The sequence below is a fragment of the Natrix helvetica genome (genome assembly GCF_964273705.1).
Source record: "Natrix helvetica genome assembly, chromosome: 1".
Taxonomy (NCBI): domain Eukaryota; kingdom Metazoa; phylum Chordata; class Lepidosauria; order Squamata; family Natricidae; genus Natrix; species Natrix helvetica.
In genome coordinates this window covers 360227820-360254272 of record NC_138548.1, presented here as the reverse complement: position 1 = coordinate 360254272, position 26453 = coordinate 360227820, and the positions used below count along the sequence as shown (strand labels likewise).

Genomic DNA, 26453 nt, shown 5'->3' with positions numbered 1-26453 from the left:
CCGCGGCCGCCGCCAATGCAGGGGACTCCCAGGTAGCCGCCCCCTCGGCAGGGCGCCCCTTCAAGGCACCCTGTGCCCCCCCTCGATCGAGGGGAGCCCACCAACAGCGCGCAGGGCGAGCGAAACACGCCCTTCGCTCTCAACACCGGAACCGGAAGTCGAAATTGGTCTATAGTTTTGAATTTCTTGTAAGTTAGCTGCTTCTTTAGGGATGAGCGATATTACTTCCGTCCATGATTCAAGCATCTTGGCTTTTTCTAAAACTTCATTAAACATTTCCAATCCTAGTTCTTCCAATATTATTTGATTATATTTGTATAACTCCACCGGGATTCCATCTGGTCCTGGGTTTTTATTCTTCTGGTTTTTCAGGACTAATTCTACTTCTGCTGTCGTTATTGGCCTCTTTCTCTCCTCCCTTTGTTCTTTCGAGATTGGATTTATCTTTTCTTGGTTTAAATATTGTTTTAGCTTAGTTTCCTCCATACTATAATGCGCGTATAATTTTGTGAAATATTTTTGAATAATTTGCTTCCAATTTATGTTGAATATTTCCTTTGTCATCTTTTAGTTGATATATCATTCTTTTTTCTCTTTCATTTTTCAATCTGTATGCCAGCCATCGTCCCGGTTTGTTGGCTTGTTGAACGTAATTTTGTATGGCCGCTTAAATTTTCTGTGCTAATTCTTTTTCGCTTATTGAATTAATCTTATGTTTTATCATCCCTCTTTTTTGTTTTTTAATTGTATTCTTTGGGTCTTTCTGTAATTCAGCTTCGGCTTCAGTAAGTTCTTTTTGCATACGTTCTTGTTGATCTTTTTGTTTTCTGATTTTTCTTGCTATATAGCCGATCATGAGGCCTCTTATGTGCAGTATGCTTTCATGGTATCCCAGAGATTTTGCATTGAGGTGTCTTCTTTTTTGTTCGTTCTAAGAAATAATTTTAATTCTTTCTCTAGCATTTGAGTGTATTCTGTTTCTTTTACGATATCTGGGTTCATCATCCATCTTTTCTTCTTTTTTGGCCTTTCCATTTTAATTTCATTTGGTTATGATCCGCCCACTTATTTGTTTCAATTTTGATTTCCTCTAATTGGTTACATAGTCCAAATGATGTCCAAGCCATATCTATTCTTGACCAAGACTGATCTGGGTTCGAATGGAGGGTATACTGCTTTTTTTCTTTTGTGCATTTCTCTCCAAATATTGTATAGTTTATGTTCCGTGGCCATCTCGGAAAAGGATTTAGGTAATCGGTTTTGTCTTTTTTTTTTTTTAACTTTCATAGTTCATCTTTTTATCCACTATTGCGTTATAATCCTCAATTAAGCAAATATTTTCATAATCTAATTCCATGGATGAGAATCCTCAAGGGAAAAACAACTCAAGAAGCTTGGGAAATTTTGAAAAATGAGATTACAAAAGCCCAGGCTAGCACAATACCAATGAAGAAGAAAAATAACAGCTCCCAAAAGAAACCAGCATGGCTGCATAAAGAACTCTGTGACAAATTGAAAGAGAAAAAAGATAAGTATAAAAAGTGGAAACGGGGGGACATAACTAAGGCAGAATATCAGCAAATAGCCCGGGCATGTAAAGATGAAGTGAGGAAAGCTAAGGCTCACAATGAAGAAAAGCTTGCCACAAAAGTAAAAATTAACAAAAAAAGCTTCTTCCAACATGTTAAAAACAAGAAAAAAGTTAAGGAAACAATTGGTCCATTGCTAGGAGAAAGTGGCAAGAAGGTGACAAGAAACAGGGAGAAAGCAGAACTATTTAACTCATGTTTTGCATCTATCTTTACACAAAGGGATAAAACAGTCCAACCTGTCAAAAACAACACCACAAAACTCAGATTAGGAACACAAGTTGAAATAGGGAAGAAAATGGTAAGTGAGCACCTGTCTACCCTAGACAAGTTCAAATCACCCGGACCAGATGGATTACACCCCAGGGTTCTGAAGGAACTGGCAGACGAGATCTCAGAACCACTGAACTATATCTTTCAGAGATCCTGGAGCACCGGGGAACTACCAGAGGACTGGAAAAAAGCTGACGTGGTTCCCATCTTCAAAAAAGGGAAAAAACAGATCCAGGAAACTATAGACCTGTCAGTCTGACCTCAATACCAGGAAAGATTCTGGAAAAGATAATCAAGCAACAAATTAGCGAACACCTAGAAGCAAACAAAGTAATAGCCAAAAGCCAACATGGATTTGTCAAAAACAGATCATGCCAGACTAATTTTATTGCATTCTTTGATAATATGACAAAATTAGTGGACCAGAGGAATGCCATCGATATAGTTTACTTGGACTTCAGTAAGGCTTTTGATAAGATAGACCATAACCTACTACTAAATAAAGTAGAAGAATGTGGGTTAGACAGCATCACCACCAGATGGATTCGTAACTGGCTGACCACCCGCACTCAACATGTAGTCATCAATGGAACTGCATCTTCATGGAGGGAAGTATGCAGTGGAGTACCCCAAGGCTCTGTTTTAGGCCCAGTACTCTTCAACATCTTCATCAATGATTTGGATGAGGGAATAAATGGGGAACTCATCAAATTTGCAGATGACACCAAGCTGGCAGGAATAGCCAAAACTCCAGAAGATACAGAAGGATTTTGACAAACTTGAACATTGGGCACTATCTAATAAAATGAAATTCAATGGTGAAAAGAGTTAGATTCTACATTTAGGCAACAAAAACGAAATGCACAGGTACAGTATAGGTGGCACCTTGCTCAACAGTAGTAACTGTGAAAGGGATCTTGGAGTCCTGGTGGACAACCATTTAAATATGAGCCAGCAGTGTGCAGCAGCTGCCAAAAAAGCCAACACAGTTCTAGGCTGCATCAACAGAGGGATAGAATCAAGGTCACGTGAAGTGTTAATACCACTTTATAATGCCTTGGTAAGGCCACACTTGGATTCAGTTATGGTCGCCACGATGTAAAAAAGATGTGGAGACACTAGAAAGAGTGCAGAGAAGAGCAACAAAGTTGATTAGGGGACTGGAGACTAAAACATATGAAGAACGATTGCAGGAACTGGGTATGTCTAGCTTAAGAGAAAGAAGGACTAGGGGAGACATGATAGCATTGTTCCAATATCTCAGGGGTCGCCACAAAGAAGAGGGAGTCAAACTATTCTCCAAGGTACCTGAGGGCAGGACAAGAAGCAATGGGTGGAAACTAATCAATGAGAGAAGCAACTTAGAACTGAGGAGAAATTTCCTGACAGTTAGAACAATTAATCAGTGGAACAGAAATTGCCTCCCGAAGTTGTGAATGCCCCAACACTGGAAGTCTTTAAGAAGATGTTGGATGGCCATTTGTCTGTAACGGAATAGGGTTTCCTGCCTAGGCAGGGAGTTGGACTAGAAGACCTCCAAGCTCCCTTCCAACTTTGCTATTATATTATAATTGATTTATTTTATTGTGCAATTTCCTATAAAATTCCTCTTGTTTCTGATTTGGTGCATATATCACATACCCCCACTTTCCATCCACTTTTTCTCCTCCTGCCTTCTGGTGCTTTGGAGGGTAGGCTGACCTCCTCTTCATTCTGGCAGCCCCTCAAATACCGGAATAGCTATCATGTCACCCCCAATCCTTCTTTTCTAGTCTACACTAACCATTCTCATCAAATAAGGAAAAAAGATTGGTTTGGCATGGTCTGTTTTAACAAACCCATAATAGCTTTTATTTATCACATTGTCTCTAGATGTTCGAAGATCTGTGTTTTTATTATTCTTTCCAGGATCTTCCCAGATATTGATGTTGGGCTGAATGGTTTGTAGTTTCCAGGGTCTCTTTTTTCCCCCCTTTCTTCAAAATGGGAACCATAATCTGCTCTCTTCAGATTCATTGTTGTCTTATTGGTCTCCAGGTGCAGTAGAAGAAAGGGGTATAACTCCATGGGTTGGATTATTTCTCTTCCATCTTTGATTTTTGCTTCAGGGAGATAACATACCTGCCTAGATCGACTATAGTTTCTGTTCCCCTGGGAATTGAATCACCTCTCACCCAAACTTGCTTTCTTTCCCTAAGAAATGCAGGGATATTTTCTTCCTGTTGTAGAAATGCTGGATTTTGCCTCTTTTTTTAGAAACTATTGCTCTTTTCTGGGTGACTGCATATTTCCTTCCAGGGGGAGAACATGACAGCGATTGTTCAGTTCCAGAGGGGCTTCCTTGGAGTGGAGGAGGATACATAGAAGGGGATTTGCTCTCGGTTGTTGTTTCCTTCTAGAAGTGATAGGCTCCCATCGGTCTTCCTCTTTAGGTCCATATATACTAAGGTCAATTTTTTTAATGGAAGCTGTTTGTTCCCTGTTGTGTTCAAACTGCATTGCTGGCCCCAATCAATTTATTTGCATCCTCCCTTAACTATAAAGCAACAATAGGAAGCCATTCTAGGAGGAAGAACAAATTCAATCTGTGCTGGCCCAAAGAACAGGGTGCACGAATACCTACATGGGTTGTATTCTGTACACAATTAGCTCTACCCGGAACATATAAATCCTATGGGGGGGGGGGTCTTTGCAGTTTCTCTCACATCTTATAGTATCATCTCCCCCACCCAAACTGAGCAAAAGGAAAAGGCAGAGATCATCCCCAGTTCAGGCAGGCAAATGGGGGGCAACAGGGATTCTGTCAGCCGTCCCTCTCATCATAGTAAGGGGAGGGGAGGTCAGCTCCACAGGGGGCATCCCAGCATGGCTTTCATTGGGGGGGAGGGGAATAGAGCCTTTTAGGAGCCCACCAGTGTTCATATAGGGGGGGGGTGTCTCCCAGCTATTGTTTGGGCTATTTGGAGAGCTGAAGAAAATAAATCTTCTTCTCTCCTTCACTTCTTTTTTCTTCATCCTGCAGGTGCCACCAGGAAAACCTTTGGAGAAAGCTCTGCTTGCAGGATCTAATCTGGGTCAGTCACCAGGACCAGAGGTTTCGTCTTCTCAGCTTTCGGATTCATGCTGGAGCCCCTCCTCCTGCCCATCTTCCAACTTTTTGGCCAAAGTTCTACTCGTTCGAATTTCCTCCAATAGAAATCCCTGGAAGTGAGCAGCCCCTCGAGACTATGCAGAGGGGGCAACATTTTGGCCAAAGGTCCCCCCAGAGGAATCATGGGAGAGATTCCAAATGCTCCGATTGCGGGAAATCATTTGCTTACCGGTCCCTCCTTTTGATCCACCGGAAGCTGCACACGGGGAATGGATCCCACCTGTGTTTCCTTTGTGGGAAATCCTTTCGTGGAGTGTGGAGCTTTGCCAAACATCTCCAGAGACACCCTGGACTGAAGCCTTACAAATGCGGAGTGTGCGGGGAGTGTTTTGCTAAAGGCTCAGACCTTGGAGCCCATCAGCGAATCCACCAGGGAAAGAGATCTCGGGAGTCCTGGAAGCGTTGGGGAAGATTTCCTGAGAGACGGCGTCTTTCTAGGCCTCAGAACAGCCCGACTGAAGAGAAGCCCTGCAAGTGTGTGAAATGTGGGATGTGCTTTTCCCAAAACTCAGAGCTGCTTAAACATCAGGAAATCCACACCGGAGGGAAACCTTATCAATGTCTGGACTGTGGGAAATCTTTCCGTTATAAACAATTGTTTAGAGGACATGAGAAAATTCACACAGCGCAGAGTCTTTATAAATGCCTAGAATGTGGGAAGTGTTTCACTCGGAGCTCATCTCTTTGCCAACATAATAAAACACACATAAAGGACGAAAGCAAAGCGTGCCTAGAATGTGGGAAATCTTTTTCCAGCAAATCATACCTGCTGCTACATCAGAGAATTCACACTGGGGAAAAACCCCACAAATGCCAAGATTGTGGGAGATGTTTTGTCCAGAAGGGACACCTAATTCGACATCAGAGACTTCACACTGGGGATAGACCCTATAAATGCCCAAAATGTGAGAAAAGATTTGTGGATTCTTCTGAACTTCAGAGATACCAAAGGACGCACTGGGGAAAAAAACTTTATAAATGTAAGTCACACCTAATTCGACATCAGAGAATTCACACTGGGGAAATACCCTATCAGTGCCCAAAATGTGGGAGATGTTTTGGCAGAAAATCACACCTAATTCGACATCAGAAACGTCACACTGAAGAAAGACCCTATCACTGCCCAGAATGTGAGAAAAGATTTGTCAATTCATCTCGTCTTCAGAGACACCAAATGACGCACAGGAGAGAAAAACTATATAAATGTACGGATTGTGATAAATGTTTTTTAAAAATGTCGTATCTTTCTCAACATCAGAGTATCCATACAGGGGTGAAGCCCTATATGTGCATCGAGTGTGGAACATTTTTCCGTACAATACAAATCCTCAGAAATCATGAGAACGTTCACAGAGGAGAAAAAAAGTTCAAATGTTTAGACTGTGGGAAAGCATTTGGTCGTTCATCAACCCTTAGAATTCACTGCCAAACCCACACAGGTGAGAAATGCTACAAGTGCTCAGTGTGTGAGAAATCTTTTACCCGGAAAGATACACTTCGGATGCATCTGAGAAGCCACTTAGAGAAGCAATATAAATGTCCAGAGTGTGAGAAAACTTTTCGTTGCAAATATTATCTTAGAAAACACGAGAGGATTCACAAAGGAGAAAAGCCTTCCAAGCCTGTGCAGAAAAATGAAAAGTGCCCAGAATGTGGGAGATGTTTTAACACAAAGTCATACCTAAATCAACATCAAAGAGTTCACACCGGAGAAAGACCCCATCAATGCCCAGAATGTGGGAGATGTTTTGCCTTCAAATCATCCCTGCTGAAACATCAGATAATTCACACTGGAGAAAGACCCCATCAATGCCCAGACTGTGGGAAATGTTTTGTACAGAAGGGACACCTAATTCGACATCAGAAACTTCACACTGGAGACAGCCCCCATCAATGCTCAGAATGTGAGAAACGTTTTGTGGATTCTGCTGGACTTCGGAGACATCAGAAGGGGCACACAGGAGAGAGGCCCTATAAATGTGAGGAGTGTGGGAAAGGTTTTTCCCGAAAAGACTACCTTGGAAGGCATCAAAAGGTCCATTCACGAGTGAAGCCATAGAGATGCACAGAGTGTGGTAATGTTTTGCTCAAAAGGGAGACATGAGAAAAATGACATGGAAAAGCCCTAATAGGCCCTGATGGTAGAACAGTTTTTCATGGTTGTTCAACCCTTAGAAGCCATATAAGAGTTCATAAAAGGGAGAAAAATTAGAAACTCTCAGATAATAGGAGAGCATTTTCTTTTCAATTGTCCCTTAAAAATTACACTCTATATCGGAAAGATGCACTTTAAATGTTTGAAGTGTGATGTATGATTTCCCTGGAAAACTACTCTTTTAGCATCAGTGAATTCTTATTGGAGAGAAAATTTTATCAGGGCTTAGAATGTGGCAAAGATTTTTATCTTCAGATGCATATGAAAAATCCACACAGGAGAGAGGAGGAGCCAACGTCGTGACGATACAGACGTGCGATCTCAATGCTCCAAGACCGCAGTCGATACTTTTGACGCTGGGTGGTCCAATCGGACCTAAACCATCCCACAGAGATGGTGAACAGAACAGGAAGAATATGTCTTGCTGATCTCAGGGACATCGCAAAGTCTCTGATCGATACAAGAGAAGTTTTTCAAGCTGGCGACAAAAAGTCTAGCCAAAGGCTGATGAAGTCGGGGCAGTTCCAAAACGGAAGGATACGGGAAGAGAATGTGTTTCCAGCTGGTGAGGAATTTTTACCGTTTTAAAAGAGACTGCCTATAAAAAACTTAAAGTTAATTTAAATTTGAGAACAGAAAAAATAAGCAGAGGAATTAAGCTTTGAATGGTTTTGGACAGTGGGTTATCTTACTTTTTAAATGTTATTTTCATGGATGGAATTTATGCAAGCCTTTTAAACCGAATGGATTAAATTTTCTTCTTCTTTTTTTATTATTATTTTTTGCAACCTATAGAGTAAAATTCTCCCCCTTCATTACTGCATGTGTTTTTCCCTTTTTCTTCTCTATTTCATTTAAGAATTTGACTTTTTTTAAAACTTGGAATAAAAAAAGATACAAAAAGCAACAAAGAACATTATAACAACAGAGGGGAAGACGGCACTGCTCAGAGGCTGGAGATTTATGTATTGGAAACAAAACACTTTTACTTTCCTCACTAATTATTCTGGCTTGGCACTTCAAGGTCTCACTGTTTTGTCTATAGAGAGTGATAAGAAGAAAAGCATACAGATGTTCCTTTGAAGTATATATTTAACTAGAAAAAGTGAAAATAAGACGTTATTGTGAATTTATGCTTAATCTTGTAAAAACCTTCCAAGCCAGAGCAGCAGTGTTTGTCAGCTGGAGATAATGGCACAATCTCAACAGCAGAAAGAAACTTTAAGTTTGCAAAAGATATTGTTAGAAATTCAGAAATTATCAAACGCATTTGAGGGGATGGAGAAGAAGTTGGACAATCTAGAGCATCTAACAATAAAATATGATGAAGAAGTTGGAGATGTTTATCAAGTGGAAAAAGTGGAGGCTAGAGTCCTAAAAACCGAAGAGAAAAATGACTACAAAGAAATTAAATCCGCTGATAATCTACGGTGATTGGTTTGTGTCTGGAAATGGAAAGAGTGGAATACAGAAAGAGGAATTAAATGGAGGGGAACTCTACCCCAGATGGCAAGATACAGAAGAAGAAGAAGAAAATAAAAGAATTTATGGATTTAAAGAGAGAAATTTTGTTAGCAACATCGTTGAAAACACCACTGACAATTAAAGATAAGCTGATTAAGGAAACAGAAGAAGGGCATAGAAATTACATGAGAGATTTAATAAGCAATGAGTTGCAAAGAGGAGTCCATACAAATTTGATTAAAGAGGTGATTAGAGGACTGATACCACAAATGGCAGAAGATATGAGATTGTTTGGCTACTGGAAAGATACAGGTTGATAGATGAAAGGGTATAATCTAAAACTAGTTAAACTTAAAGGACACAGTCAAATAAAGGAGGGATAATGATAACAATGTATATGTATATGCATGGGTACAACATAAGGAAAGTGGATGTAAATTGTAAATCGATTTGGAAAGGAGGATTAGAAATTTTTGTTACTAAATATTATGGATGTTTAGCTAGAAGAGGCCATAAGGATTCAGTGTTATTGGAGGATATTAGAAACAGCAAATGAAATGCCAGTGTGTGGTTATGTTTTAAATCTTGATATATTTTATGATGAAGGACGTTTAAACAATTATAGTCAAATGAAAATAGAGGTATGATGATGGTAATATGTATAAATATGTCTGAGTTAAAATACTTGAGTTAATATGAATTATGGTTGATGACTGTGGAAGAGATGCACGAAAGTCTTTTGTAACCAACTGATACACTTTCTACAGTATGTAAAGAAGGGTGATTCTCCCAAGTTGGTGGAGACAGCGGTTATGCATGGGTTAACTCAGTCAGTAACCAATAGAACTGAGTCTACCAAAGTGATGTCATCGCCTCTGAGGAGCATGCTCCCACTTTTTTAGACTCAGTTTGATTGGAACTGGCTGTGCTAATCGCTTTTTCCTCAACTAATTCTGAATAATTGATTAATTTAATTCGATTTAATCGGATTTAATTGGATTTCACTAAAACAAGAAAGAAAATTACTTTGTCTAAATTGAATTCTGGATTGGGCTCCTGCTGAATTTCGGAAGAGAGCTCTCAATAGCCTCTGGAGGCTGGAGAGTATTTGCCTCGTCTTCTCGAGACTTGCCTTTGAATTGCCTCCAGGCTTCTGAGGCAACGCTAATTGCAATAGCCAGGGAAGGCTTTCCTCACCGCTTTCACCTCAGCGAGGGAATCCCCGGCCTCTGCCTTGCCTCTTGCTCCGCTGACTGCCGCCGCCGCCATCAAGAGCCTCCGAAAGCCGCGGGAAGTCTCCAAAAGCCGCAGGGAGCCACCTCGCCTCTGGGAAATGCCGCTGCTACCGCCGCACCTCGCTATCGACGCTCCGGCTACCGCTGCCGTTCCGCAGCTTCGCCCTTGGCCCCACAGCCTTGCCGCAGGGCCTATATTGCCCACGCTTACCTCACGGCCTCGGCTACCTCGTGGCCCCGGCCCATAGGCTCTGTAGCCTCAGTGGCCATTTTGTTTGGGCACGAAAATTGTCCGGTGGCCATTTTGAAGAGCAAGGAACTCTGAGTACTGGCTATGGCCTCCTCTCCTACTCCTGGGCCTCAAATGCCTCCAGTCTCCATGGCTCCTGACCCCACCACCGAGCCCCCTACTTCTAGGGGCCGTAGGCACAGGCCTGCTCCAGAGGATACCATTGAGCCCCCTCCCAGTGATCCAAGACCTAACCAGGAGGGCATAGAGAATCCACCCCCTCAGGAGGATGACAGGGCCCCTCAGACCCCGGCTAAGAAGGAGAGGTCCAAGACCAAGCACACTGAGCCTCACATTTTTCAGGCCCAGAGGCCTATTCATTCCGGCCCCCCTCCTGATTTATCTTCTGATTCGGAGGATGACCTCTCCCCTGCTGCCTCAATCTTGCAGCCCGAGGATGCTAGGGGCACAGAGGCTTTGGCCAACAGTGAGGATGATTTGGATTGTGAGGATCCCCTCTACCAGGAAGATATTTCTCCCCCTCCCCGCCGACGCCATTCTTACTCGCCTGGCATGGCTGATATGATCTCTGAGGCCATAGAACGTGGTATTACGGCTGGCTTTAAACACAGGTCTTCTAATCACTCTGCTTCTCACAGGTCTGCTTCTTCCTCTAGTTCCAGGCGCGGGGATGATGATCTCTCGGCTTCTTCGTCTAACGAACTATCCGGCACTTCCAACCAACAGTCGGTCTTCGGGGAAGAGGAACACCCTGCAAGAGACTCAGATCTATCGGAGGATGAGGGTCTTCCTCCTGATCCACCCCCCTTTGTAGGTTTATTTAAACCTGCTATTTTTCGCTCTCTCCTTTTTAAGGCCAAAAAGATCGCAGGCATTCCTTCTCCTAAGACGACTCAGACTACGGAAGCAGACAAGACTGACACCACTGATTCGTTCTTCATCCAGCCTATGGTGGAGAAGGAGGTGATCCCATCACCACAGTTCTTCATAGACATTGTCCAGAATCAATGGGCATCTCCAGGTACCGGGCCCCTCCCCAATGCCTCGGATAAGTGCCTGTATAATGTCGCTCCTGACCTCGCCAAGGCTTTGGAGGTACCTTATATTGATTTACCTATAATTGGCCTTTCCTCTCCCAACACGGCCTCAGCAGCTCCTAAGGAAGCTCTGCGACCTGAAGACAAGAGAATAGAACAAACTCTGGTCAAGGGTCACCAGGCCTCAGCTTGGTCCATTAGAGCGGGCACCTCCGCTTCCTTCTTTAGTCGCTCCGCTCTCCTGTGGCTGAGACAACTTCAAGCTTGCCTTCCAGCCAGGGATTCTAGGGCTCGCAGGGACATTAACAAAATTAAGGTGGCCCTAGAATACACAGCAGATGCCTCCTTGGACGCCGACCGTTTTGTGTCCAAAGCCATTGCATCCTCCATCTCCACCCGTCGGCTTCTCTGGCTAAAGCAGTGGCAGGCAGAAACGCGGGCCAAATGGAGGCTTGCCTCCTCTCCTTACTCTTCATCCCTTCTCTTTGGTCCTCCATTAGAGCCCCTTCTGGTAGAGTCCAAGCATAAGAGGAAGGTTCTGCAACCGGCCACTAAAAAGCAGGAAGGTCAGTGCCAATCTTTTTACCATAGGCAGCCCTTTCGTGGCCAGGATGGGAGTGCTTCCAACTCCCGTCCGCAACGACAGGCTCCACCCAGACAGACCCCCTCCTTCTCTAATAGATCAGGCAGGAACAACCAGAGATTCCAGCCCAGAAAGCCTTTCAGGGACAATTCCTTCATCAGGGCTCCATTCACCAATTTCCCTCCTGGGATCTGATCAAACTCCTTGACTTCCTTACTGACTCGCCCTTTGAACCTCTCAGGTCGGCAATCTTACATCACCTCATGCTCAAGACGGCCTTTCTGGTGGCCATGACATCTGCGCGGAGGGTTTCAGAGCTGGCGGCCCTTTCCATCCGATCGGACTTGTGTATGTTCCACCCAGACCCTGTGGTCCTTCACATCGATCCCACTTTTGTCCCGAAGGTGAATTCAGCATTCCATCGGTCTCTGGATCTCTCTCTTCCAAATTTCTGTCCTGCTCCATCTCACAGTCTGGAGTGCAAATGGCATAAACTCGACGTCAGGTGGGCTCTTAAAATCTACATCGCCAAGACGGCGGTCTTCAGACACAGCGAAGCCCTCTTCGTATCTTTCCACCCTACCAACAAAGGGCTGAAAGCTTCTCCATCCATGATTGGACGATGGATCAGGTCTGCCATTGCTCAAGCTTACAGCACGCATCATCTCACTCCTCCACCTAACATTACGGCTCATTCCACGTGAAGCACGGCTATGTCAGCGGCGTGGGTCCGACAGTGGAAGAGATCTGCAAGGCAGCGACCAGGTCTCCTCCTAATTCGTTTATACGACATTACAAGGTGGGTTGATATGCATCGGCAGATGCAGCTTTCGAACGGCGAGTCCTCCAGCAGGTTCTTCCTTCTTCCAGCTCCTAGGCCAATCTCATGCCCTCCCGGGGACACGCAAGTTTTGGTACGTCCCATGCATGACCGCTGTCTCCACCAACTTGGGAGAATGGGGCGTTGGTTCTTACCTGATACGCCCCTTCTCCGGGCAGGAGACACCGGTCATCCCCACCCTTGGGGTCCTGGCCTACCTCGCAGGGATGATCTGGGAGCATGTTATGTAGTCACATAGCGGAAAGCGATTGTTCACTGCACAGCAGTCTACTTATCTCCTTCGTCAAGAAAAGCGGGAGCATGCTCCTCAGAGGCGATGACATCACTTTGGTAGACTCAGTTCTATTGGTTACTGACTGAGTTAACCCATGCATGACCGCTGTCTCCACCTGCTCAGAGAAGGGGCGTATCAGGTAAGAACCAACACCCCATTCTTTGCGTGGTGTCTGTTTTGAAAATTAAAAGTAAAATAAAAATTGTATATATATAAAAAATCCACATAGGAGGAAAACCTTACAGGTGTGAGTAACATGAGAATTCTTTTCTTGCCAATTGGAACCTGTTGCCTCCTGGAGTTTGTCCATTAAAATTGCCTCCTTGGAAATTTTCTTTGCTAAGTTAAAACATTTTCATCATTTTGTAAACTTTTTAATTCTAAGACGTGAATATGAAAATCTGATGTGAGTGTGGAAACCTAACATCTAATGTGAAATTGTTGGGAACTGTATAAGGACTTCTTATACGGGAAGGTGGGACAAGAAGTCTACACCTCTGTTATTCTGTAGTAGGTCCCTTCTAGCCCTTTGATTCTAAGAATTTGAAAAGAAAAAGGGAAATGGATGAAATGCAAAAGTAGGGTTCATTTAGTGTCCATTCAAAGTTACAGTGGCACTGAAAAAAGTGACTTATGACCATGTCTCAGCAACCCCATAGTCATGTGATCAAAATTCAGATGCTTGACCAGTGACTCACATTTATGACGGTTGCTGTGTCCCAGGGTCACCTGATCCCCTTTTGCGACCTTTTTTTTAAAAAAAGAATTTTATTGGTTTTTAAACATTTATGGGAAAAGGTAAAGGGGTACATAGAAAATTTTGGCAGCTCCCACGCTAGTGGTAGAAATCCCTCCAAATCTCACAATTTTTACAATATTAAAAACAACGTATAAAAGATAAGCAAAAAACAGAATCTTATTCTACATTGTATCAACCATGTGTTAAATCATTTTTCTCCTTTGTCACTTTCTAGTATATCAACAATTACAAATATTTCAAATATTTTTATTTTTGTGACTTCAGCCTTTTCGATATTGCTCCTTCCTCCCTGTCCCCAGGTGGAGCCACAGCCCCCCCTCCTTCATATCTTGTACCTTGCTACCCTTTTCACTACCTTCCCTGTGTTCGTCCTCTAGGAGAGAGAAATATTTTTTAATGAAGGCTTCAGCCTCCTACACTGTATTAATTCTAATTCTGTTTCCCTCCCAAAAGATCAGCTATCCCTCTTTCAATAACCATCTAAACCAAACTCCTTTATTGTATAACTTCTTTGATAAGGAGGAATACTTCCTCCTTCTTTCTGTTATCTTTTTCGGAATTTCCTTAACAATGGTGATTTCTTCATCTTTATATTTTAGTGGTCCCTCCCTTTGGGCCCCAAGCACCTCATCCCTTGTGGTCCTCCTGAGAAATTTAACAGGTACCTCCCTTGGAACATTATGACTTCTAGCATATGCTGAATTAATCCTGTAAACCAGATCCATATCCCACAACTGTTCTTTGTCTCTCTTAATGTATTGTGCTAAAATTGTACTCATAATATCCTTAAGGTCTTCACTTTCTTGTCTCTGGTAGGTTCTGGAATCTGAGAAAAAAGGACATTCTTTCAAATTCTATTTTTGCCGTGAAGTTTTCCAATTCTACATTCCCCTTCTGGACTGCCTTAACCTCCTCCCCCAGCCCAGTCGTCCCCTCCTCCAACACAATAATTCTCTGTTTGTTTTCTGAAATATGATGTTGAACACCTCTGAGTTCCCTTTTGTGACTTTTGACAAGCAAAGTGAATGTTTGCTGTTATGTTAAGTCAGATTCACTTAACAACCATGAGACTAGCTATACAACTGCAGTGTTTCCCTTAACAAGTGTGGGAAGAAAGGTCGTAAAATGGGTAAAACTCACTTAAGTGTTTCACTTGACAACAGAAATTTTGGGTTCAGTGGTGGCCGTAAGTAGAGGACTACCTCTAGATGATAAATTGAGAGTTCTAAGAACAGGAACACGGAGAAGACAAGGTGAAGACAAAAGAACGTGGAGATGTTTTGATGAAAAGTCACACCTAATTTAAACATCAGAGGCTTCACACCCGAGAGAGACCCTATCAATGCCCAGAAGGTGAGAATAGATTTGTGGATTCTTCTGAACTACGGAGACACCAGGAGGGGCAGGAAGGAGGCCCTATAAATGTGGGGAGTGTGGGAAAAGTTTTACCCGAAAACAAAACCTTAGAAATCATCAGGCTGGAAGGAAGCCATCCAGATGCATAGAGCAGTGGTGGCTTCCTGCGGTTTTGCTGATTGTGCGTGCGCACTTAAAAGAAACTTGCTCTGAAAGCAAGGAAAACAGCTGAGGAGCGGCAATTCAATCTGCCCCCCCCATCAGCTGGGCTTCAGAAGCTGAAATAGAGGTAGGTCTAACCCAGGGGCTGGTGGGGGAGGGCCCCTTTTTCTTTTTTTAAATATATTTTTTATTTTTGCATTTAAAATAGTGCTGCACAGCTAAGCCATTATGGCCATACAATCATAGTATATGTACATAATCTCATCCATTAGCTGTCAGTCTACTTAGTACACTATCTATCCTTCTATCCAATTATTTACAGTTTGTTCCAGTCTTGTCACCTTGTCTTCTACCAATAATAAAATCTGTTCCAAACTTCATAATATTCCGACTCCCCTTTATTTTTTAATTCTAGGGTGAGCCTTATCTGCTCGCGCACAGGCCAAGATTTCCCTAATGATGTCTAACTCTGATGGGATACTTCCTTTCTTCCAATACTGCGCATGGGTTATTCGCACCGCTGTCAATACATGGATAACTAAATAAAGCACATCCTTCTTAGACCCCTCTGGTTTTATACCTAGGAGGGAAATTTCTGGTTTGAACAGAATTTGATCTCCCACCATTTGTTCCAGCCATAATTGTACCATTCTCCAATATCTTTTTGCCTTGTTGCATGTCCACCACATATGGAAAAAGGTGCCTGGTGTTTTCTTGCCCTTCCAACAATTTGGGACCAAATTTTTTAACATTTCAGAGAGCGGTGCTGGGGGAAGGTGCCATGTGTACAACATCTTGTACAGAATTTCCTTGTAGGTCATGGCCAGTGGTCGGCAAGCCGCGGCTCGCGAGCCACATGCGGCTCTTTACACACTTTAATGTGGCTCTTCTGTGTGCCGGGCGCCCGCTCCCCTCCCTCCTCGGGCGGCCGCCAATATTCCCTCTAAGCTGCGCAGATAACAAGGAAACGCCGCGCAGAAGTTTTAAAATGTGAGTGAAAATATGCCCCCTCCCTCCCTTCTCTCTGTCTGCACTGAACTCTCTCTTCCATGATTGGTGAAATCAAGGAAGATTCTGCCCGGATACCGATGACGTTGCAGAATGGAGAATTCCCATTGGTCCTATGGGGCTTCATTGGTTCGTGGGAAAACGTGATTCGCTGGTTGTAGCCTGCTTTTCTCTGCATATCCAGGGTTTCTAAGGCATTGCATCGTCTGAAGCCCGTTCTGGACTGGGAAATCTTTCTGCGATCCCTTCGCTTTGGGGAGAGAGGGAACCAGCGTGGAATTGGACTGTCTGAGCCAAAGGGGTCCACGCGATCTTGAGACTGGACTTTTGAGTAGTACCAATTCTTTCCACTCTTTTCCCTTTCTGTCCTTCTTCTATCTTCCTTTCCTTTTCATTTTTTTCTTTCATTTTTCCTTTCCTTCTTTTCCATTTCCTTTCCTTTGTCTTTTCCATTCCTTTCCTTTTCCTTATTTCCTTTTCCCTTTTTTCTTTTCCCTTCCCTTTCCCTCCCTTCTTCATCCTTTCCTTTCTACTTTCCTATTTCCTTTCCATTTTCCTTTCCTTCTTTTCCATTTCCATGGCCATCATGGAGGGGGGGGAATGTGACATGAGGGGGGAGAAATGTGACATGAGGGGGTGAAATGTGACATTGTGGGATTGACATAAAAAGGGTTGATGTGAAAAGGGGTGTGTGGACATAAAATTGCGGAATACCGTAATCTAGGAGCCAGCAAAATAAGTTAGTGGCCAGGTTCTGAGGTCAATATATAACATCCACAGATAAATAACAGTGTACCATCCTATGTATTTTCGGTTTTAAAAATGTGGCTCTCAAAATAAATTTCAATCGTGGTTTTGGCGAGATTTGGCTCAGTTGAAAAAAAATGTTGCCCACCACTGGTCATGGCCATTGTTCATTTCCGATTGAGTGTCTAAAGTCTTTCCCATTTAGCCAATTCAACATTGCAAACAATTTTTTTTGCCCAGGCATCCATAGTTTCCTTATCATGTTCTGCCTCAAGTTTACATTCAAACAGATATCTGTACAACATTTAATCAAAATTTTGATGAAAGTGGGTGGGCCCACTTTCAAAGCAACAGAACCGGTTTGCTCTCTGCTTGACGGGAGAGCTACCGGTTCGGGAGAAATGGTGCAAACCGGTAGAAACCCAACACTGGCATAGAGTGTGATCAAGTTTTGCTCAAATCACATCAAAAAATGATATGGGAAAATCCCCACTATGCCCTGCGTGTCCAATAGTGGATCAACCCCTGAAAATCATATAGAAGTTTCTAAGCTTTCTTAAATTTTAGGAAACGTTAAAGTGCAAGAAAAGAAAGGAGAAAGAACCGAAAAAAAGAAACGGAGTGAGGGAAAAACAAAATTGAAGAGGGCAGACAAAAAGTGGAAAAAGCTATAGAGAGAAAACTTTCTTCACTAAAGGTAAAATCCTAAGTACCAATAATTCTTTAAAATGGAATAAACCATAACAGAGAGTACTTTTATCATTATAAACATGTATATCCGTAAAGTGAAACGGCACAGAGAATATCATGGCTACCATCATTCTGGTCTTAAGATTCTGTCAATTCTAGCCTACATCAACAGTGAGAATTCCAGAACTCTTCTGGGTTTCCCTTTGTGATTCAGCCTCTCTTGAAGAGCTGATATCCCTCTTGACCCCAATATCATTTTTCTTTCCAAAACAGGCAAGGCAAAGTCTCATGAAAATTAGCTCCTGTTCCCAGGGCTTTCTTTGCAACCCTCCAAGCGTTTCAAACCGTAAATTTATGAACATCTTTAAACATTCCAGGTTGGGCTAAAGTTCGAATCTGAGGTTTTGTTCATTTTGTACCACAATACAAAAAAGGTGTTGAAACTAGAAAAGGATGCAGGGAAGAGCAAGAAAGATAAGTATGGGAATGGAGGCTAGAGCATAAGAGGAAAGGTTGCTGATTACGTCCAGTCCAAAGGAGAGAAATAGGAGTGACAGGATTGTGACACCCTCCCACCCCCCCACACACATATACAACCCCTCCCCAGGCTCTGGAGGCTTTCCTGAAGGCTGGAGAAGGCGAAAAATGAGCTGGCCGACACGTGCATAAGGGCCAGAGCTGACAACTGGGATGCAACCAAATATGGCTCCATATGGCACCTGTGACACCCCTCCCAACTCCCACTGTTCCATGCATGCACGCAGGCTTTCTTGGAGCCTGGGGAGGGCGAAATCCGTTGACACAGGTTCACCATCATGGGCATAGGATCTCTTGCTGGGGGGGGGGGGAGTGTTGAGTTTGAGGACCTCCAGGTTCCCTTCCAAATGTGTTATTCTGTCAGTTTTCACACCTGTCAGTCCCATCAATGCCCAGAATGTGAGAAAGGATTTGTGGACTCTGTTGAACTCCGGAGACACCAGAAGAGGCACACGGGGCAAACCACGATGAAAGCAAAGCTTACGGGATGTTCCTTCCTGATGCCCAGAGATGCACAATAAGGGAAACATGTCGCCCCTTTTCTACAATTGGCAAATAGCCCTCCCATTAAAGCCTCTGGTCCACGTGTCTCATCCACTTGCAGTTTCGATGCCGCATTTCCCCCCAACCCACCCGGGAAGAGGCGCCCCTGAGTGGAGACGGAGCTCCTTGGGAAGGGATGAAAGGCAGGGAATTCAACTTTCGCCCTTTGCACCTGGTGGGAGGAGGAGGATGAGGGGGGGGGGTTCCTTCCTTCCACCTCCACAGGGCCGCCTCTGCTGCAGGGAGACCGGCCGGCGGGCAATGAATGGATGGAGGGCTTGGCTGACTTCCAAGGCTGGAAGGGAATCCTCGTTTAATGTCGGCCTGTGTCCCTGCGGAAGCCACGAGCTCCCTACTACGGAGCCCATCCTCCCCAGCCGTCTCAGCCTTTCTAGGTGCCGGATGGGGGATCCCAGCGCCCGGTGTCGCCTCCAAGTCCACCCCAAACTTCGGGGGAAGGAGGGAGCGGGGATCCCCGGTCGCCTCTTCCCAATCCTGGGTGACGGGGGGGGGAGAGGGAGGGGAAGGCTCGGGGCCCTTCTGGACTCCGCCCGGCTGGAAAAGAGGCGGCTCTCGCCCAGCGTCCTCCGAGGGGGGAGCGGCCCTTGCCGGACCCCGAAACTGCAGCTGATCAAGGAGGAGAAGAGGAAAGAGGGGCTAGAGCGACTCCCCCACTCTCTCAGGGAGGAATGGGGACCGGAAATGGCGGGGAGAAGCATCCGTGGGGCCTCTCTAGGAACCTACTCTCGGTCTCCCTCTCCACCTTGTATGGGAGCTGAATTTCGGGTAGTTTTGCTGCCCTTTTCCCCACTTGCGGCATTTTGGGCGGCTGGGCGACTTCTGGGCGTCCGGCAAGGCTGCTCCTGGGCCCCGCTCCGGGCAGGTGGGGCTCCCGCTCTCCCTCGGGCTGCCAGGAGGGCTTCTCCCCGCCAGGAGGAAGGTAGCCCCGAGTCGGTGCCAGGAGGGAGGTGCGGGTGGACGCGGGGCTGGACGGGGGCAAAGGGGGGGAAGCCTCGCCCCACGGAGGGAAAGGGGGCTTCTCCTCCAAGGGTTTAAGGGGGGGGATTATTGGGTGGCTGAAAGAAATGCCCGCCCTTCTCTCTCCAATGGTGGGTGGAGGGTTTTTCTTTAGGGGAAGAACAAGGGTTCAAACGGCTTGGATTGAGTTGAATCTTTTCCCAAGGCAGAAAAGATCCACTTTCTTTCGCCTTTATTTAAATGGTAGAAAATATATTCTTTGGTTTTTTAAAAAAAATATTTTCAAACATACAAAATGCACACAAACAAAACTTAGACATAAACTACATTTAGGCAATATATTGGAACTTCATGTTCCTTCTTATAGCAGTTTCAAATCGGTTCAATTCTCCTTATGTTATTTCCCCTTCTAATATATTTGAGTTTCACCATTTTTAACTCACTTATTTTACTTATCTATCTGATATATTGGGTGATTACCTCTAATAAGTTTAAACTCTCTTGAGTGCATATATACAGTACATGTTAATCCTCCTTAACTTCTATTTATGGGATTTATTGGCTTCTTTCATTCCATTTTTCCCATATCTGATAATATTCTGTCTTTTCTTTTCCCTGAATTTCTTTTGTTAATTTGTCCATTTCGGCACAAATTTCGCCATTTGGCTGTCTGGGTGTTATATAGTTCTTCTATCATTTTTGTAAATTTGTCTCCAAATTTCATCCTTTCTAATTGAGTTGTTATAAACTTCCAGATTACATTGTCGAATGTTTTTTGTGCATCAAGAAAAACCAGTACCGTGTTTCCCCGAAAATACGGCAGGGGCTTATTTTCTTTTGCCTCACGAAATATGCCCTTGGGCTTATTATCAGGGAGGGCTTATCGTTTTGGGGCTGCCGGGCGGCTGCTCCCTTGTGAACTGGCTCCCGAAGAGCCGGGCACAGCCTCAGGGACAAAGCAGCCATGAGGTAACCATGCTCACGAGCAGCCGCCCGGCAAATTCCCTCTCCAGCCGGGCAGAGCGCCATTCACTGACCTAGGGGGTAACCCTAAGGTGCCAAGCCATGTGGTGCTCTGCCCGCCCCCCCAGCTCCTGGAGAAGGGGGTTGCGGGAGCGCCTGTTCCGCCCACAGCTTCACCAAGCCCTTGCGCAGCTCTCCCAGGCCGCCGCCGCTGGCCGCTGCTGCCCGCCGCCGCCCTACTCCAAGCATAACTTTCAAATCCAAAACTCGGGGTCGAATCTTCCAGCATCGGCCGCTCTAGGAGTGCTCTCTATGGTGGGCCGGCTGCCGGACAGAGTCTTCCAGCAGCCGGCCCAACATAGAGAGCACTCCTAGAGCGGCCGATGCTGGAAGATTCGACCCCGAGTTTTGGATTTGAAAGTTATGCTCTGAGTGGGGCGTTGGTAGTCGGCGGTGGGCAGCAGCGGCCAGTGGCGGTGGCCTGGGAGAGCTGCGCAAGGGCTTGGTGAAGCTGCAGGCGGAACAGGCGCTCGCGCAACCCTCTTCTCCAGCCGGGCAGAGCTCCATGCACTGACCTAGGGGGTATCCTGAATGTGCCAAGCCGCAGGAGCTGGGGGGTGGGCAGAGCACCACATGGCTTGGCACCTTATGGATACCCCCTAGGTCAGTGAATGGCGTTCTTCCCGGCTGGAGAGGGGATTTGCCGGGCAGCTGCTCGTGGGCATGGTTACCTCATGGCTGCTTCGCTCCTGAGGCTGTGCCTGGTTCTTCGGGAGCCAGTTCACAAGGGAGCAGCCACCCGGCAACTCTCCCCTCTGGCTAGACAGAACGCCATTCCCCAACCTAGCGGAATCCCGAAGGCAGCAAGCAACGTGAGCGCTCCCCCCCCAGGCTCCTGCGACTTGGCGCTTTCGGGATAACGCTAGGTCAGTGAGCGGTGCTCTGCCTGGCTGGAGGGCGGTGGTTGTCCAGGGGGTTTGTTTTCGGGGGTGGACTTATATTTTTGCCCACGCGAAAATTGTGGCAAGGGTTTAGTTTCGGGACAGGTTGTATTTTCGGGGAAACACGGTGCCAACTGCTTTTACGGAAATACCTCATAATATTCTAATATATCTAGGATGACTCTCGTATTATTTTTTATGTGTGTAAGATAAAAATCCATTTTGATCATTCATTTAGCACTTAGTTTTATCCATCAGAATAGGGTGGAAAGGGACCTTGGAGGTCTCCTAGTCCAGCCCCCTGCTCAAGCAGGAGTCCCTATACCATTTCGGACCGGTGGCTGTCCCTTCTTTTCTTAAAAGACTCCAGTGTTGTAGCAGCCACAGCCTCTGCAAACCAGTTGCTCCACTGATTAATTGTCCCCCCTGTTAGGAAGGTTCTCCTTAATTCCAGCTTGCTTCTCTCCTTGAATGGTTTGTAGTTTCCTGGGTCCCCCCCACCCCCACTTTCCACCCACTGTTTCTCCTCCTGCCTTCTGGTGCTTTGGAGAATAGGCTGACCTCCTCTTCATTCTGGCAGCCCCTCAAATACGGGAATAGCTATCATATCACCCCCAATCCTTCTTTTCTAGTCTAGACTAACCATTCTCGTCAAATAAGGAAAAAAGATTGGTTTGACATGATCTGTTTTAACAAACCCATAATAGCTTTTATTGATAACTCTCTAGATATTCGAAGATCTGTGTTTTTATTATTCTTTCCAGGATCTTCCCAGATATTGATGTTGGGCTGAATGGTTTGTAGTTTCCAGGGTCTCTTTTTCCCCCCCTTTCTTGAAAATGGGAACCATAATCTGCTCTCTTCAGATTCATTGTTGTCTTATTGGTCTCCAGGTGCAGTAGAAGAAAGGGGTATAACTCCATGGGTTGGATTATTTCTCTTCCATCTTTGATTTTTGCTTCAGGGAGATAAAATACCTGCCTAGATCAACTATAGTTTCTGTTCCCCTGGGAATTGAATCACCTGTCACCCACACTTGCTTTCTTTCCCTAAGAAAAGCCGGGATATTTTCTTCCTGTTATAGAAATGCTGAATTTTGCCTCTTTTTTTAAGAAACTATTGCTCTTTTCTGGGTGGCTGCATATTTCCTTCCAGGGGCAGAACATGACAGCGATTGTTCAGTTCCAGAGGGGCTTCCTTGGAGTGGAGGAGGATACATAGAAGGGGATTTGCGCTCCGTTGTTGTTTCCTTCTAAAAGTGATAGGCTCCCATCGGTCTTCCTCTTTAGGTCCATATATACTAAGGTCAATTTTTTTAATGGAAGCTGTTTGTTCCCTGTTGTGTTCAAACTGCATTGCTGGCCCCAATCAATCTTTTTGCATCCTCCCTTAACTGTAAAGCAACAATAGGAAGCCATTCTAGGAGGAAGAACATATTCAATCTGTGCTGGCCCAAAGAACAGGGTGCATGAATACCTACATGGATTGTATTCTGTACACAATTAGCTCTACCCGGAACATATAAATCCTATGAGGGGTCTTTGCAGTTTCTCTCATATCCTATAGTATCATCTCCCCCACCCAAACTGAGCAAAAGGAAAAGGAAGGGATCATCCCCAGTTCAGGCAGGCAAATGGGGGGCAACAAGGATTCCGTCAGCCATCCCTCTCATCATAGTAAGGGGAGGGGAGGTCAGCTCCACAGGGGGCATCCCAGCATGGCTTTCATTCTGGGGTGGGTGGGGGGAATAGAGGCTTTGAGGACCCCACCAGTGTTCATATAGGGTGTTTGTGTGTCTCCCAGCTATTGTTTGGGCTATTTGGAGAGCTGAAGAAAATAAATCTTCCTCTCTCCTTCACTTCTTTTTTCTTCATCCTGCAGGTGCCACCAGGAAAACCTTTGGACAAAGCTCTGCTTGCAGGATCCAATCTGGGTCAGTCACCAGGACCAGAGGTTTCGTCTTCTCAGCTTTCGGACTCATGCTGGAGCCCCTCCTCCTGCCCATCTTCCAACCTTTTGGGCAAAGTTCTGCTTGTTCGAATTTCCTCCGATAGAAATCCCTGGAAGTGAGCATCCCTTGGAGACTATGCAGAGGGGGGAACACTTTGGCCAAAAGTCCCCCAAGAGGAATCAGGGAAGACTCTCCAAATGCTCCGATTGCGGGAAATCCTTTGCTTACCGGTCCCTCCTTTTGATCCACAGGAAGCTGCACACGGGGAATGGATCCCACCTGTGTTTCCTTTGTGGAAAATCCTTTCGTGGAGTGTGGAGCTTTGCCAAACATCTCCGGAGCCACCCTGGACTGAAGCCTTACAAATGCGGAGAGTGCGGGGAGCGTTTTGCTAAAGGCTCGGACCTTGGAGCCCATCAGCGAATCCACCAGGGAAAGAGATCTTGGGAGTCCTGGAAGCGCTGGGGAAGATTTCCTGAGAGACGGCGTCTCTCTAGGCCTCAGAACAGCCCGACTGAAGAGAGGCCCTGCAAGTGTGTGAAATGTGGGCTGTGCTTTTCCCAAAACTCAAAGCTGCTTAAACATCAGCAAATCCACACCGGAGGGAAATCTTATCAATGTCTGGAGTGTGGGAAATCTTTCCGTTATAAACAATTGTTTAGAAGACATGAGAAAATTCACACAGCTCAGAGTCCTTATAAATGCCTAGAATGTGGGAAGTGTTTCACTCGGAGCAAATCTCTTTGGCAACATAATAAAACACACACAAAGGACGAAAGCAAAACGTGCCTAGAATGTGGGAAATCTTTTTCCAGGAAATCATGCCTGCTGAGACATCAGAGAATTCACAATGGGGAAAAGCCCCATGAATGTCCAGAATGTGGGAGATGTTTCAACTGCAAGCCAACTCTAATTCAACACCAGAGAATTCACACTGGGGACAGACCCTATCAATGCCCAGAATGTGAGAAAAGATTTGTCAATTCATCTCGTCTTCAGAGACATCAAATGACACACACGGGAGAAAAACTCTATAAATGTAATGATTGTAATAAATGTTTTTCTTCTAAGGCAGCTCTTTTTCGACATCAGAGTATCCATACAGGGGTGAAGCCCTATATGTGCATCGAGTGTGGAACATTTTTCCGTACAAGAGAAATCCTCAGAAATCATGAGAACGTTCACAAGGGGGAAAAAAAGTTCAAATGCTTAGAATGTGGGAAAGCATTTGGTCGTTCATCAACCCTTAGATATCACTGCCAAATCCACACGGGTGAGAAATGCCACAAGTGCTCTTTGTGTGAGAAATCTTTTACCCGGAAAGATACACTTCGGATGCATCTGAGAAGCCACTTAGAGAAGCAATATAAATGCTCAGAGTGTGAGAAAACATTTTGTTCCAAATATTATCTTAAAAAACATGAGGGGATTCACAAAGGAGAAAATCCTTCCAATCCTGTGCAGAAAAATGAAAAGTGCCCAGAATGTGGGAGATGTTTTAGCACAAAGTCAAAGCTAATTCAACATCAGAGAATTCACACCGGAGAAAAACCCCATCAATGCCCAGAATGTGGGAGATGTTTTGGCTACAAGTCACACCTAATTCGACATCAGAAACTTCACACTGGAGACAGACCCTATCAATGCACAGAATGTGAGAAAACATTTGTGGAGTCTGCTGAACTTCGGAGACATCAGAAGGGGCACACAGGAGAGAGGCCCTATTTATGTGAGGAGTGTGGGAAAAGTTTTCTCACAGCAACACTGCTTCGGGTTCATCTGAGTATCCACACGGGGGAGAAGCCATACCTATGTGTGGAGTGTGGGAAACGTTTTTCCCGAAAAGACTCCCTTGGAACGCATCAAAAAATCCATTCACGAGTGAAGCCGTAGAGATGCACAGCGTGTGGTAATGTTTTGTTCAAAAGGGAGACAGGAGAAAAATGACATGGAAAAAGCACTAATTGGCCCTGATGTTAGAACAGTTTTTCATGGTTGTTCAACCCTTAGAAGCCACGTAAGAGATCATAAAGGGGAGAAAAATTAGAAACTCTTAGATCGTGGGAGAGCATTTTCTTTTCAATCGTCCCTTAAAAATCAAACACAAATCCATATAGCAAAAGATGCCGTTTAAATGATTGAAGTGTGATGTTTCAGGGCTGAGAATGTGGCAAAGTTTTTTATCTGATCATCAGATCTTCAGATGCACGTGAAAATCCACACAGGAGGAAAACGTTGCAGGTGTGAGTAACATGATAATTGTTTTCCTTGCCAATTGGAGCCTCTTGCCTCCTGGAGTTTGTCCATTAAAATGTCCTCCTTGGAAATTTTCTTTGCTAAGTTAAATTTTGTTATAATTTTAAAAACAAATTAATTCTAAGATGTGAATGAAGGAATGAGAGGTAACCTTACGTAAAGACATGCCTAGGAAGCTACTATGATCTCAGTAGCTGGTTATCTTGGATACCTACAAGCTCACCTAATTATCAGAACCGGATGTGGGAATAAAGGAAAGGTTACTCACAGACATACGCATTACAGCTATGGTCTCGAGTAGCCTGTTATCTTTTAGCCCACTATCTCACCGAGCAAAGACAGGCCGTATCAAGGAGTTAACCTTGGCCTGAATAGCATTCTGGATTCACAAGGGAAAAAATAGGAGAGTAAACCAAAACAATATATTGTTGCTCTGTGCTTTGCTTGTTAAAACTGTATAAAAGCCAAATAAACTCTGCGAAGGCAGGCAGACATTTTTGACACCACTGCTTGACGGATTTCTGAAACCTACATGTGAAAATGAAAATCTGATGTGAGTGTGGAAACCTAACATCTAATGTGAAATTGTTGGGAACCGTATAAGTACTTCTTATACGGGAAGGTGGGACTAGAAGTCTACACCTCTGTTATTCTGTAGTAGGTCCCTTCTAGCCCTTTGATTCTAAGAATTTGAAAAAAGGGAAATGGA

The 26453-nt window shown here is 44.7% G+C and overlaps 1 protein-coding gene across 1 annotated transcript in view; it reads left to right on the top strand.

Annotated features, from left to right (window-relative positions):
- Positions 1-26234, top strand: part of LOC309398116 (uncharacterized protein) — a 30577-nt gene extending 4343 nt beyond the window's left edge. The window contains exon 2 of the mRNA XM_081964685.1: positions 23419-26234. Within this exon, the coding sequence (XP_081820811.1) occupies positions 23624-25381 (1758 nt within the window). The 5' untranslated portion in view covers positions 23419-23623 and the 3' untranslated portion in view covers positions 25382-26234. The remainder of the gene's footprint in view (positions 1-23418) is intronic.
- The last annotated feature ends 219 nt before the right edge of the window (positions 26235-26453 follow it).